The sequence below is a fragment of the Canis lupus genome, chromosome 21, assembly GCF_011100685.1.
Source record: "Canis lupus familiaris isolate Mischka breed German Shepherd chromosome 21, alternate assembly UU_Cfam_GSD_1.0, whole genome shotgun sequence".
NCBI classification, from domain to species: Eukaryota; Metazoa; Chordata; class Mammalia; order Carnivora; family Canidae; genus Canis; species Canis lupus.
The window spans coordinates 7,032,433-7,045,278 of record NC_049242.1 but is presented as its reverse complement, the minus strand read 5'-3'; the positions used below and the strand labels follow the sequence as shown (position 1 = coordinate 7,045,278).

Here is a 12,846-nt window from a genome sequence, read left to right as displayed (position 1 = left end):
TATGTACTTGGGACCAAAGGCTCTTTGACTCTCATGTCGGGATGGGAACAGACGTAATAGTTCACCCCTGAAAAACCCTGTTTCCAAAATAGCAAGCACCATGACACGAGTGCTGCTCAGACTGTCACTGATCAGAGCTCGGTGTTTGTTCTAAAGTTTGTGGTTTCCTAGCTACAAGTCTACTTCTGGAAATTCATCCCGTGGGCATACTTGACAAAGCACAGATTCACAAAGATTGCTGTGTAAGGACTGTTGAGGATCTTACTTTGTAGAAGTGAAAAATTGAGACCAATCTGAATATCCAAAAGAGGAGGACTAGATTACTGGTACAGGAGCCCCAAATACCGGCACTCATTTTTACTTGCCTAAAAGTTGAATTCAAAAGGCCAATGAGTTTTTCTCTCAATATTCTGGCACCCTTGATTAGGAACCAGAAAAACTTCCATATTATATACTGTATTTGTTTCCCTATTTACTGATTATAAAACATTTGTTCTAGAACAGACTATATTTGGCTTGAAATGATGGATGAGAGAGAAGTTTGAGGTAAAAAAGTAGCATATATGGAACAGGGTAGAGCCCAGAAATAAGCTCACACTTGCATGATCAATTAATCTATGACAAAGGCAGCAAGAGTATATGGGGAAAAGATGGTCTTTTCAATAAATTGTCTTTCTTAAAGGATACACAAAATAAACCATAAAACTGAAAACCTAGGCCATAATCTCTTGGATGTCAGCCTTAGCAACATTTCTGGATATGTCTTTTCAGGCAATGGAAACAAAAGCAAAAATAAACTATTGGGGCTTCATCAGAATAAAAACCTGTAAAGCAAAGGAAATGATCAACAAAACAGAAATGCAGCCTGCTGAAGATATTTGCAAATGATAGAGCCAATAAGGGGTTAATATCCAAAATATATGAAGAATTGATAAATATCCACACCAAAAACAAAACACCTGGCTAAAAAATGGGCAGAGGCTCTGAATAGTCATTTTTCCAAACAAGAAAAACAGATGGACAATAGTCACATGAAAGGATAATCATTACTGATCATCAGGAATGCAAATCAAAACCACAATGAGATAGCGCCTCATACCAGTCAGAATGGCTAAAATAAAGATAAGAACTAAAGCGTTGGGCAAATGTGGAGAAAAAGGAGCCCTCATGCACTGCTGGTGGGAATGCAAACTGGTGCAGCCACTGTGGAAAACATATGGAGGTTCCTCAAAAAATTAAAAACAAACACCATGTGATCCAGTAATTCCCCTGCTTGGATATTTACGAAAAGGAAGTAAAAAGATATGTACCCCTGTGTTTACTGCAGCACTCTTTACAACAGCCAAGGTATGGAGGCAGCCCAAGTGTTCAATAGATGAATGGATAAAGATGTAGTATATATACACAATGGAATATTAGCCATAAAAAAGAATGAGATCTTGGCATTTGTGACAACACAGATGGACCTCGAAGGTATAATGCTAGGTGAATTAAGTCAGAGAAAGAGAAATACCATAGGATCTCACTTATATGTATGTGGAATCTAAACTCACAGGAACAGAAACAAACTCTTAAGTACAGAGAACAAACTAGTGGTTGCCAGAGGGGAGGTGGGTCGGGGATGGGTGAAAAAGAAGATTAAAAGGTACACACTTCAAGTTATAAAGTAAATCACAGAGATTAAAAGTACAGCATAGGGAACACAGTCAATATTGGAGTAACAGTACATGGGGACTATCCTTCCTGGAGTGAGCAGTAATATATAGAATTGTTGCATCAGTGTTGGACACCTGAAACTAACATAACATTACATGTTGATTATACTTCAACTAAAACAAAAACCAATGCTTTCTGAAGTTAAAAATGTACACTTCTCTTAAAGTCTTGGCTATATTTATGTGATTTTAAAAAAAAGATTAAATACATCTGATTTTAAAAAATCAGCGGTTTAGCACCGCTTTCAGCTCAGGCCATGATCCTGGGGACCCGGGATCGAGTCCCACATCGGGCTCCCTGCTTCTCCCTGTGTCTCTGCCTCTCTCTCTCTCTCTCTCTCTCTGTCTCAATAAATAAATAAAAATCTTTTTAAAAACTGTACAATACATTCGATTAGTAAAATATTCTTGCAAACCATGAGAAGCCTAAAGGAAAAGAGCATTTTAGGGCCAGAGCCACCTGCAGAGTCACCAATCTGTTGCATCAAAGGAATTCAACCTACCTGTGTGTCTGCTTCATAAGGTCAAATCTACACCTAAACCTTTAGATTTTACATGAACAATGTGCTTTCCCCCTCCCCTAAATGGCCTCTGATAAGCTTTACAATAAAACCCACCAACATGGGACACCTGGGTGGCTCAGTGGTTGAGTGTCTGCCTTCTGATCAGGTCGTGATCCCAGGGTCCTGGAATCAAGTCCCGCATCAGGCTTCTTGCGTTTCAGAGGGAGCCTGCTTCTCCCTCTGCCTGTGTCTCTGCCTCTCTCTCTCTCATGAATAAGTAAAATCTTTAGAAAATAAATAAACCCCACCAATATTATAAAACATTGGCTCTGAAGTCCTGAAAGAGGGAAGGATTGCAAGGAACAGAGCTGAATGTATTTTTTTTAATTTTTATTTATTTATGATAGTCACAGAGAGAGAGAGAGAGAGAGAGAGAGAGGCAGAGACAGAGGCAGAGGAAAGCAGGCTCCTGCAGGGAGCCCAATGTGGGACTCGATCCCAGGTCCCCACGATTTACTTCCATGGTCCGAGCCAGTGCCCAAAAAAGCTGAGCACCGGGCTGCCTCATTTTTAAAATAAGATTTCTTCATTGGAAAGAAGGAAAGAAGAAAGAAAGAAGAAAAAGAAAAAGAAAAAGAAAAAGAAAAAGAAAAGAAAAGAAACAACAAAAGAAAGAAAGAAAAGAACATTACACAGGACAAAAAAGGAACAGAAAACGGAAAAGGAAAGTAAAGAACCGTACACTAACCCGTCAACCCACCTACCCTCCAACATCCACCAGACACGCCCCGAAAAGAGAGGGCAAGTGGGGGGACAGAGGGACAAGCAAACTCGTGATGAGCACAGAGCCTGATATCATGACCTGAGCCCAAATCAAGAAAGGGTCTGACACTTCACCAACGGAGCCACTCAGGTGTCCCAATATCAATTTTAAAGAAAGATCTCTCAGGACACCTGGGCAGCTCCGTGGATTAAGCCTCTGCCTTCAGGTCATGATCCCAGGGTCCTGGGATAGAGCCCCGTGTGGGGCTCCCTGCTCAGTGGGGAGCCTGCTTCTCCCTCTGCCTGTGCCCCTGCTTGTGCTCTTGCTCTCTCGCAAATGAATCAGTTCTTATTAAAAAAAATAAAAAAGCATTTCTCACCTCTGCAATGAAACCAAGCCAAAACACCCACCCAAGTTTTAAAGGAAGGGCAGTGGAAGTCAAGCACAGAGCATGTCGCCAGGGCTGGAAAGGTGCCACCGCCAAGGGAAGCTGTGTTGTGGACAGATGGGCCACCAGTAGCTACGGGGCTGCCCCTGCTCCCTAGACCCGAGGTGCGTCCTGTGTCCCCACCAGCGGCCCAAGACACCTGGGTTGGGATATGAAACCGATGACAGGAGAGGGCTTCCCCTCCCCCAGGCCCTGCGGTCTCCCAGCAGGCTTCTGCTGGGGGAGGGGGGGGGGCTGGTCTCCGCACTCCCGCCCTGGCCACACATCCATCACCTGGTTATCCCGAGGGAGCCTGGAGTGAGCCCACGAGGGGTATGCCACCCCCCACCCCCGCACAGCCTTCCTCCCTCCTTCCCTACCCAGGACACCGTGAAATGAGAAAGGACAGTAAATACCTTTTTGATTTCTTAGACTGCAATCTGAGAGGACGTTCTGTCCTGCACCTTACACACTGTTGAACGAGGGGGAACAACGGGCGCATCTTTATTTCAGCCCTTCCCAGAAGCAGAAAGGACCCAATTGAATTACGATTAATATTCTGGAAGCAAAAATTTCGAAATCGTCTTCCGGGAAGACACGGGGCTGAATGATGGGCTGATTAGTGGTCGTTTTTCAGGATTGCAGAAGAATGTTTATAGTTAGAATCAATATTATTATTCCCTTGTCATTTAAAAAATATGCCAGACACACGGCGGTGGCTGAGGGTTTTGCTTCTGCCCACAGCTGATGGAAACCTCACCCAGGGCCCCCCAGGGCCTGCCGGGGCTGGGCTCACACACAAAGGACCAGGGCTTTATTTCCAGGCTTTATTTCATTCTTTAATTTTGTTCACAGCTTAAAACATAACTTATAGCTTAACATTTCCAGTGGTCAACCTCTAGAATTTGGTATTTTCTTTTTTGAAAAACAACAACAACAAAAAAATCCTTCAGGCTCAGGAATCAAATACTTCCCAAGACAATGTTCAGAATGGAGGAGCTTTAAAAGTGCACAATAAAGAAATGGAAAGCTGGGGGAGCAACTTTTCATGAGTTTTGGGGGGCAGTTTATTTTACATTTGGGTTTGTCAATGGAAGCCTCTCACTGGGTATGCTTTTCCATTTCTTTTTCTTTTTCAAGATTTTATTTTTAAGTTAAGCTCTACACCCAACATGGGGCTGGAACTAAGAATCCTGAGATCAAGAGTCACATCTCTACCTCCTGAGCCAGCCAGGTGCCCCTCCATTTCTCCTTTTATTCTGAAGATAACCACACCTGACTTCTGACAAGCTGAGAAGTTCTGGAAAGCAGGAAGTGTGACAGAGGACACAGAGATGCCAGCAGCTGCCCAAATCCAAACCGGTTTCCCACTGATGGGCCTTCTGTGTGAAAGAGGAGAAAAAAACTAATCAGATTATCCTTGACTCTCTTTTTGTTTTGCTACTCCCACCCCACTTCTTCACGGCACTGGGGACTGGTACAAGAAACCTGTCCCAGCCCAGAGCCTGGGGAAAGGACCCAGGTGTGCACAGGATGTGGCCTGAGAGTGAGAACCTTCTGTGGCAGGTGCTCAAGCTACAAATCAGTTGTGTGGACCAACTGCTCTCTTGCCTTTTGAATCGAGTAGTGCCTTTAGAGTCCTTCTGGAAGCTCGAAGAGCTCCTGTCTGACTACTCCAAAAGATCTCTTCTGGTAACCGTGAATTTAGAGAACGGCTTCTTACCCAACTTCTCCATGCAAATTCTTATTTGCCACATGGGAAGTAAAACAGATGTAGACATTGAAGACTTAAGGAAAAGAGGAGGGAATGTTCTAGCTCTCCTTCACATCCACATGGGTGAATTTGCGGGTGACATAGCTCCTGACCTCAGCCTGCACTGTAACCAGGATGGTACTTCTGCTCTGTAGCTAACAGTGTTACAGAGAGAAAAGATAATGGAACATAAATTCACGCTACTTTAGAGCTTGCCAAATGCAAGGCGGGATGGAGACACTTTCAAGTAAACACAGTGGCCAACAAGCGAGGATGAGAGCCAAGGCCAGTTGTGATCCGGTCCCTCGTTTCACCTGGAGCCCCAAGGCCCCAGAGCATTTTGTCGGTGGGGAGCACTCAGTAGAGTGCTTTCTGCTTTCCAGATCCTTGAAGAATCCTCGTGCTTTCCCCCAGTTGTTCGGTGGGCGGTCTGGACACTGTGGGCTGCAGGACACCCGGACCCTGGGGTAGGTGAGCGCCCAGCGTTCCTCAGCCCGCTCGGGAGAGCGCCGGGGCCGACTTGACACCAAGTGTTGGTGCCTGAGGAGCATCGCTCTGAGGCCGCGCTCGTCTGCCAGTCACAGCGCCCCGAGCAGGCTGCCTCCGCGCAGGCCCCGTGACCATCCGGACCCCAGTCCCCCCACTGAGCACAAGAACATCTCTTTTTCTCACACCAGCCTAAGTTGGGGCTACAGGAGAGAGAAATCGGATGAATGTCGGAAAGGTCATTTTCTCCCTATTCCCGCTTCTAGGGCCGACTCCTCGGGGACGGGGACGGGTGAAGCTCCTTCTCCCTAAAGCGTGAGCCCAGGGCCCGGGCGTGCTCGGGCCACCTCACCAGGGCCTGGCGGCTCCGGGTGTCCCCCGCGCGGCAGGCGCATCCTCCAGCTCCTCGCGGCAGCTCCCGCGGCAGGACACGGGCACGGGCGGCCGGGCCGGGCTGGCTGCGCCCTCGGCGGGGACGTGCGGCCTGGGCCACCCTGGCGGGCGGGTGCCCGGCAGCAGCGGGGCCGGCGCCAGGCCCTCCACGCGGGGGCGGGAGGCTCGGAGGGGCACGGGGCGCTTGGCTCCTTCGGCTGGAAGACGCTGTGCGCCCTGGGAGGTGGGAACGCAAGCGGGCGCAGCCGCGGCTAACACTCGACGTCCTGCAGCTCGACCTCCTCCGCGGCGCTCTCTGCAAGGCAAAGGCAAGTGGCTCAGCCGCGACGGGCCGCACGCGGTTCCCGGGCCCCGGATGCCCGCACCCGTCCGGCCGTGAGCGCGAGGCCGGCTCACCACGGGGCGCAGCTTTACCTTGGAGCTTGTGGCGTCTCTTCCGCTGGAACTTATAGGCGCACTGATTGCAGAGCCACAGGAGGCTGACGAGCAGCGCGGCCGCGGCGGCCAGAAGGGCCAGGAAGACGGCCACGAAGTGCAGGTCCTCGTAGAGGATCTCTGCGGGCGAAGGGGAAGGTCGGCCTCTGCTGGGCGTGGGGGGTCGCTCCCACTGCCTGGCCGTGCCGAGGGGGCCCGGCCCGTCTTACCCGACACGTGCAGCACGATGGTGCCCAGCTGGCTGCCCCCCAGGCGCTCCGTCACCCTGATGACGTAGTAGCCGGAATCTCTCACGCCCACGCTGAAGAGCTGGATGGAACCGTTGTCGAAGGTGCAAAGCCTGTCGCGGTGGCTCCGGGAGATGTTGGCCTGAGTCCCGGGCCGCCACTCCACGAGCTTCTGGGCTCCCCAGCTGGATGTGTACCTCCACTCGATGGTGGGGACCCCATGGCAGGAGTAGTCCACCGACAGCAGGATGTCCTCCTCCACCGTGGCGTTGATGGCGGCCTGGGGGATGTACAGGGACACACCCTGACCTGCGGGACGGAGTCCAGGCGGGGGGCAACGTACAGATGAGCTGACAGGGCAGTGGGCTTCCGGGATGTGTGAATTAATTTAGCAAATGTTTGCTGAGCGCCTCTTACGGGCCAGCCTGTCTTCTAGGTTCTGGTGCCAAGGCCACAGTGGTGAGTGGTATAGACTGGATGTCTGTACCCCTCGGCCCTGAGAGTCCTAAGTTGAAGCCCCAACCTCTAGGGTGACTGTCTTTGAAGATGCAGCCTCCAAGGAGGAAGTCGAGGGTCAATGGGATCGTAAGGGTGGGGCCCTGCTCCAATAGGATTAGTGTCTTTTTAAGAAGAGACACTGGAAAGATCTCTTTCTCTCTCATTTCTCCACAGGGATACAAGAGGGAATTGAGAGAAAGTGCTCGGAAAGGTTGTGGTGAGAAGGTGGCTGGTCTACAAGCCAGGAAGAGAGCTCTCACCAGAAATCGAACTGTGCTAGAACTTTGATCTAGGACTTTCCAGCCTCTGGAACTGCAGGAAAGTAAACTTCTGGTGCCTCAGCCCCACGGGCTGTGGGATTTTGCTATGGTCTAAGGCCATGAACAAGACACGAGGTTCTTGCATCCTGGGTGAACGGGAGGCTCCCTGGAGCTCCATCCTACGAGGGAGACATGCAAGGCCGCACTAAACCAGCAAGATCATTTCAGATCGTGCCAAGCGCTTGGAAGACAATACAACGGGACGGGGCACCAGTGAGCGGTGAGGGTGGAGATGGCACACGGCCTTAGAACGGGCAGGAGGACCTCGTGTGGAAAGTGACATTTGAACGGAGACCCGGAGGACGGGCAGGCGGCTGTGGAGACTGGAGGAGGGAGTGAGCACAAAGGCTGAGGTGAGGCCGAGCGCTGGGCTCCTTGAGGGACAGAAAGAAGGCCGGCATGCTGGAAGGCGTGAGCCCTGGGGGGAGACGGGGTGAGGCTGGACAGCCGGCAGGACACAGGCCGCGACGTGAGGGTTAGGGGCAGGGTTTCACTCAAGGCAGCTGGGAGCCACCGAGGACTTAAGCGGGAGGAGGCACTCTCCATCAGGCTTGAGAATGTCTGCTGTGGAGAACGTTCTCGGGCTGAGGGGACGAGAGCAGAAGCAGGAAGGGCCGGCAGGTGGCTGCGACAGGGGAAGCTGTGTATTTGGAAGCAGGGAGGACAAAACATGCTGACGACCTAGATGTGGGCGTGAGTGAGGCCGAGGCACCAACCAGAGCTTTCCCTGCGAGTGTGCGGATGTGCAGTAGTGCCCGCCGCTGACCAAGGTTATGTATATATGCCGTTGTGCACGTATTAAGCAAACACCACGCATAGGCCCCATGCCAACCACTTGATACGCATTATCCCACTAAGGTCCCACACACAACCTACTGCAGTTCCATCAAGCATAGAGAAGCCTTGTTGTCAACAGGACTAACTAGCTTGTCAAAGTTCATTCTGCAAGGCAAACAGCCACACAAGGGCTGCTCGCTCCAAAGCTCACATATTTGACCTCTAGGTTCATGTCAGTAGTCAGTGGTTGGCAGTGGAGAGCACAGAACGTGACAAGTGCCCCCATACCCGGAGAGAACTGGTCAGAGCTGGCTGGACGCTGGATAATGAACAGGGCAGGGCCTACACTTGGAGCCCATCCCCTGGTTTCCACGTCCAACTCCGGTTCGGCCCCCTCAATCTTTGCCCAGTTGCCCCGAGCCCCTGCTGTGTGGCTCCGGGTAGCCACACCTGTTACTTTCTCACTGTCCTCTCCCATCCCATTCCCAGCACAGTCCATCAGTATTCTTCTAAGGCTCTTGGCTAGGTGACTGGAAATAATCTGATAAACGTCATGCTGAAAAATTGGGAGGTAATAATGGTTTTCAAGAGTTACAACTGTCAAGTAACAGAAATACATTTTTTCCCCAACTCTGTATTTTAAAACATGTTAAATTCAGAGAGAAGTTGAAAGGCAAGTACCATTAACATGTACACTCTCCTTAATTCACTAGTTAGGACCATTTAGCCGTATTTGCATTCTCTCTCTCAGAAAACAGAAGTCAAATTCTAGATCAGCCCGCAGAGGGCAGGAGGTATATATTTTCTTCATCTTTGTGTCCCCTAACACAATTCCTCACATGTAGTGATTGGTTAAGTGTTTGTTGAGTGAATAAAAAAGTGAGTGACAAAATATTTATAACAAGAAGGGTGAGCTTTCCTGATAGAAACATTGTGCTAATTTTTCAGAGCCCTTCAGCAACGTCTAAAAAGTAACACACATATAGGAAAAGAGGACTATAATTTAGCCCAGACTTTATGTGCCGGTTACTATAATATATACTTATTGTACTTACCAATCCTTCCCTAATATTTTACATAAGTCAGCAACATGCCCATGTAGCAAGGAAATGGAAAAGATGGGACTTAAATGCAGCTGATTCAAAGCCCTGTGTTTTTCCCTAAAGACACGAGCAAAAAATTAGAAATAATAAATGAATTCAGTAAAGTTGCAGAATAGATGGTATATAATAGAACTGTCGTATTTCTACATACTATAATGAGGTAGCACAAACAGAAGTTCAGAAAATATTCCATTTACAATTGCACTAAAGAGAATAAAATACCTAGGAATAAACTTAATCAGGGAGGTAAAAGACCCCAATGAAGAAATCAAAGAGGAAATAAAAAAATACATACACACAAATAAAAACACAAGCCAAAATCTGGGACACAGCCAACGCAGTTCTAAGTGGGGAGTTTATACCAATATAGGCCTACCTCAAGAAACAAGAAAAATCTCAAACAATCTAACCATACATATAAAGGAGTTAGAAAAAGAAGAACAAAGCCCAAAGCTCGTAGAAGGAAGATTAGAGCAGAAATAGAAACTGTAAAAAAAAAAAAAAAAAAAAAAAAAAAACAATATATGAAACCAAGAGCTGTTACTTGGAAAAGATAAACCAAACTGATAACCCTTTGGCCAGACTCATTAAGGAAAAAAAACAAAAGAGAGAGAGAAAGGAAAAATACAGCAAAACCAAAAACAAAACAAAACCCTCCCAAAAAAAACAACAAAGTAAAAAAAAAAAAGGGAGGAAGGACTCAAATCAGAAATGAAGTAGCAATAACTAACACCACAGAAATACAAAGAATTATAAGAGAATAATAAATATGAAAACTTATATGCCAACAAATTGGACAATATAGAAGAAATGGATAAAATTCCTAGAAACATACACTCCTTCACAAATGAATCGGGAAGAAATGGAAAATTTCTATTACTGATCAATTACTAGTAAAAAAATGTAAATGGTAATCAAAAAACTCCCAACAAATAAAAGTCCAGGACCAGATGACTTCACAGGTGAACTCTAGGACATTTTTTCCTCCTAGTTTTCCTTCCTCTTCTATTTTTGGAATAATTTGAGAAGAATAGGTATTATGTCTTCCTTAAAGGAGTCCTAAAGGGGCACCTGGGTGGTGCATTTGTTAAACATCTGCCTTTGGCTTAAGTCATAATCCCAGGGTCCTGAGGTCAAGCTCCACATCTGGGCCCCGGACTCAGTGGGGCATCTGCTTCTTCCTATCAAAATGCCAATAGCATTTTTCACAGAACTAGAACAATTAATTCTAAAACTCACATGGAACTACAAAAGATCCTGAATAGCTAAAGCACTCTCTAGAAAGAGGAGCAAAGAAGGTATCATAATCTCAGATTTCAAGATATACTACAAAAGTAATTAAAACAGTATGATACTGACACAAAAAGACACAGATCAATGGAACAATACAAGGACCAGAAATAAACCCACATTATATGGTCAATTAACCAATGACAAACGAGGCAACATTATACAATGGGGAAAAGACAGTCTCTTCAATAAATGGTGTTGAGAAAAATGGACAATCACATGCAAAAGAATGAAACCGGACCTCTTTCTCACACACAAAATGTAACTGAAATGGGGCAGCTCAGGTGGCTCAGCGGTTTAGTGCCGCCTTCAGCCCAGGGCCTGATCCTGGAGACCTGGGATCGAGTCCCACGTCAGGCTCCTGCATGGAGCCTGCTTCTCCCTCTGCCTGTGTCTCTGCGTCTCTTTCTCTCTGTGTGTGTCATGAATAAATAAATAAAATCTTTAAAAAAAAATGTAACTGAAATGGATTAAAGACCTGTGAGGCCTGAAACCATAAAACTCCTAAAACAGACGCAATAATCTCTTTGACATTTACCTTAGCAACATTTTTCTAGACATGTCTCCTCAGACACAGGAAACAAAAGCAAAAATAAAGAATCAAGAGTATACCAAAATACAAAGGAAACCGTTAACAAGACAAAAAGGCAACCTATTGAAAATATTTGCAAATGGTACAGCCAATAAGAGGTTAATATCCAAACTACATTAAAAAAACTATAGAACACAACACCAAAACATCTTAAAAATGGGTGGCAGATGATCTGAATAGCCATCTTTCCCAAGAAGACATCCAGATGCCCAACAGACATATGAAAAGATGCTCAACATCACTCATCATCAGGAAATATCACCTCACACCTGTCAGAGTGGCTAAAATAAAAAAGTTAATAAGTGTCAGTGAGGATGTGGAGAAAAAGGACCCCTCATGCACTGTTGGTGGGAATGTGAATGAGTGCTACCATTCTGGAAAACAGTATGGAGGTTCCTCAAGAAAAGACAAACAAAACTGAAAACAGAACTACCATATGATCCAGTAATTCCATTGCTGGGCATTTACCTAAAGAAAACAAAAACACTAACTTGAAAAGATATATTCACTGGTGTGTTTACTGCAGCATTATTTATAATAGCCAAGATATGGAAGCAGCTCATGTGTTCTAAAATGAATGGATAAAGAAGATGCAAAGTACACACACACACACACACACACACAGGAATATTACTCTTAAAAAAGAATGAGATTTTGCCATTTGCAAAAATATGGATGGATCTAGAGAGTATGATGCTAAGTGAAATAAGTCAGAAACTCAAAACCATGTGATTTCACCTCTGTGAAATTTGAAAAACAAAACGAACAAACAAAAAGCGGAAGCAAACACATAAATTCGGAGAAGAAATTGCCGGTTGCCAGAGGGGTAGGGGTAGGGCAATGGGCCAAATGGGTGGAGGGGAGTGGGAGGTGCAGACCTGTAATTATGGAGTAAGTCATGAGATGAACGGTACGGCACAGGGCGTATAGACAATGATATTGCAATAGTGTTGTACGGGGACAGAGCCACGCTTGTGGTGAGCACAGATGGCATAACAACGACCTGTTGAATCACTTTCAAGCTGTGTACTTGAAACTAAGGTAATAACTGATTTTTTCTTATGATAGTATAACTGACATACATAAAAACAGACAAAAAACTTTTTCCAAAACAAAACAAAAAAAAAAACAAAAAAACTTTTTCCACTTCACTTTGTGACTATCGTCTATTTGTCTATGTTTTTGGATCTCTGACCCCAAATATGAGCAGTTAGAATAGTAATTACTCTCAGATTGGAAGAATCACATTTTGAACTCATGACAAATCTGGATCACAACATATGTGTATTTCATGTACACTCCGTGTTAAACATGTTGGTCCAGGTTACCACCAGGCTAGTTTCCTGAACTACCAGCCCTTCCAATACCTTTAGGGACCTGCATTTTAAGCCTTTCAGGTTAAACTCTGGCCCAAGAAATAGCAAAACTGAAAAGCAAATAAACAAAAGTAACAAGCCCCAGTTTCTGAGGTGCTGATATAGCTGGAAACTAGCCAATTAGTCAGTGTTGGTTTTTTTGTTTTCTCTTGACCATAAAAACCTCCTCCTAATCAGAGCCACCTGGG

General features: G+C 46.2%; 1 protein-coding gene across 1 annotated transcript in view; it reads right to left on the bottom strand.

The window, feature by feature from the left end:
- Positions 1–4,221: 4,221 nt before the first annotated feature.
- Positions 4,222–12,846, bottom strand: part of VSTM5 (V-set and transmembrane domain containing 5) — a 31,649-nt gene continuing 23,024 nt past the window's right edge. Inside the window, exons 2-5 of the mRNA XM_038568302.1 lie at positions 6,685–7,011; positions 6,455–6,595; positions 6,000–6,335; positions 4,222–4,790 (exon numbers count right to left, since the gene is read on the bottom strand). Coding sequence (XP_038424230.1) covers positions 6,292–6,335; positions 6,455–6,595; positions 6,685–7,011 — 512 coding nt within the window. The 3' untranslated portion in view covers positions 4,222–4,790; positions 6,000–6,291. The remainder of the gene's footprint in view (positions 4,791–5,999; positions 6,336–6,454; positions 6,596–6,684; positions 7,012–12,846) is intronic.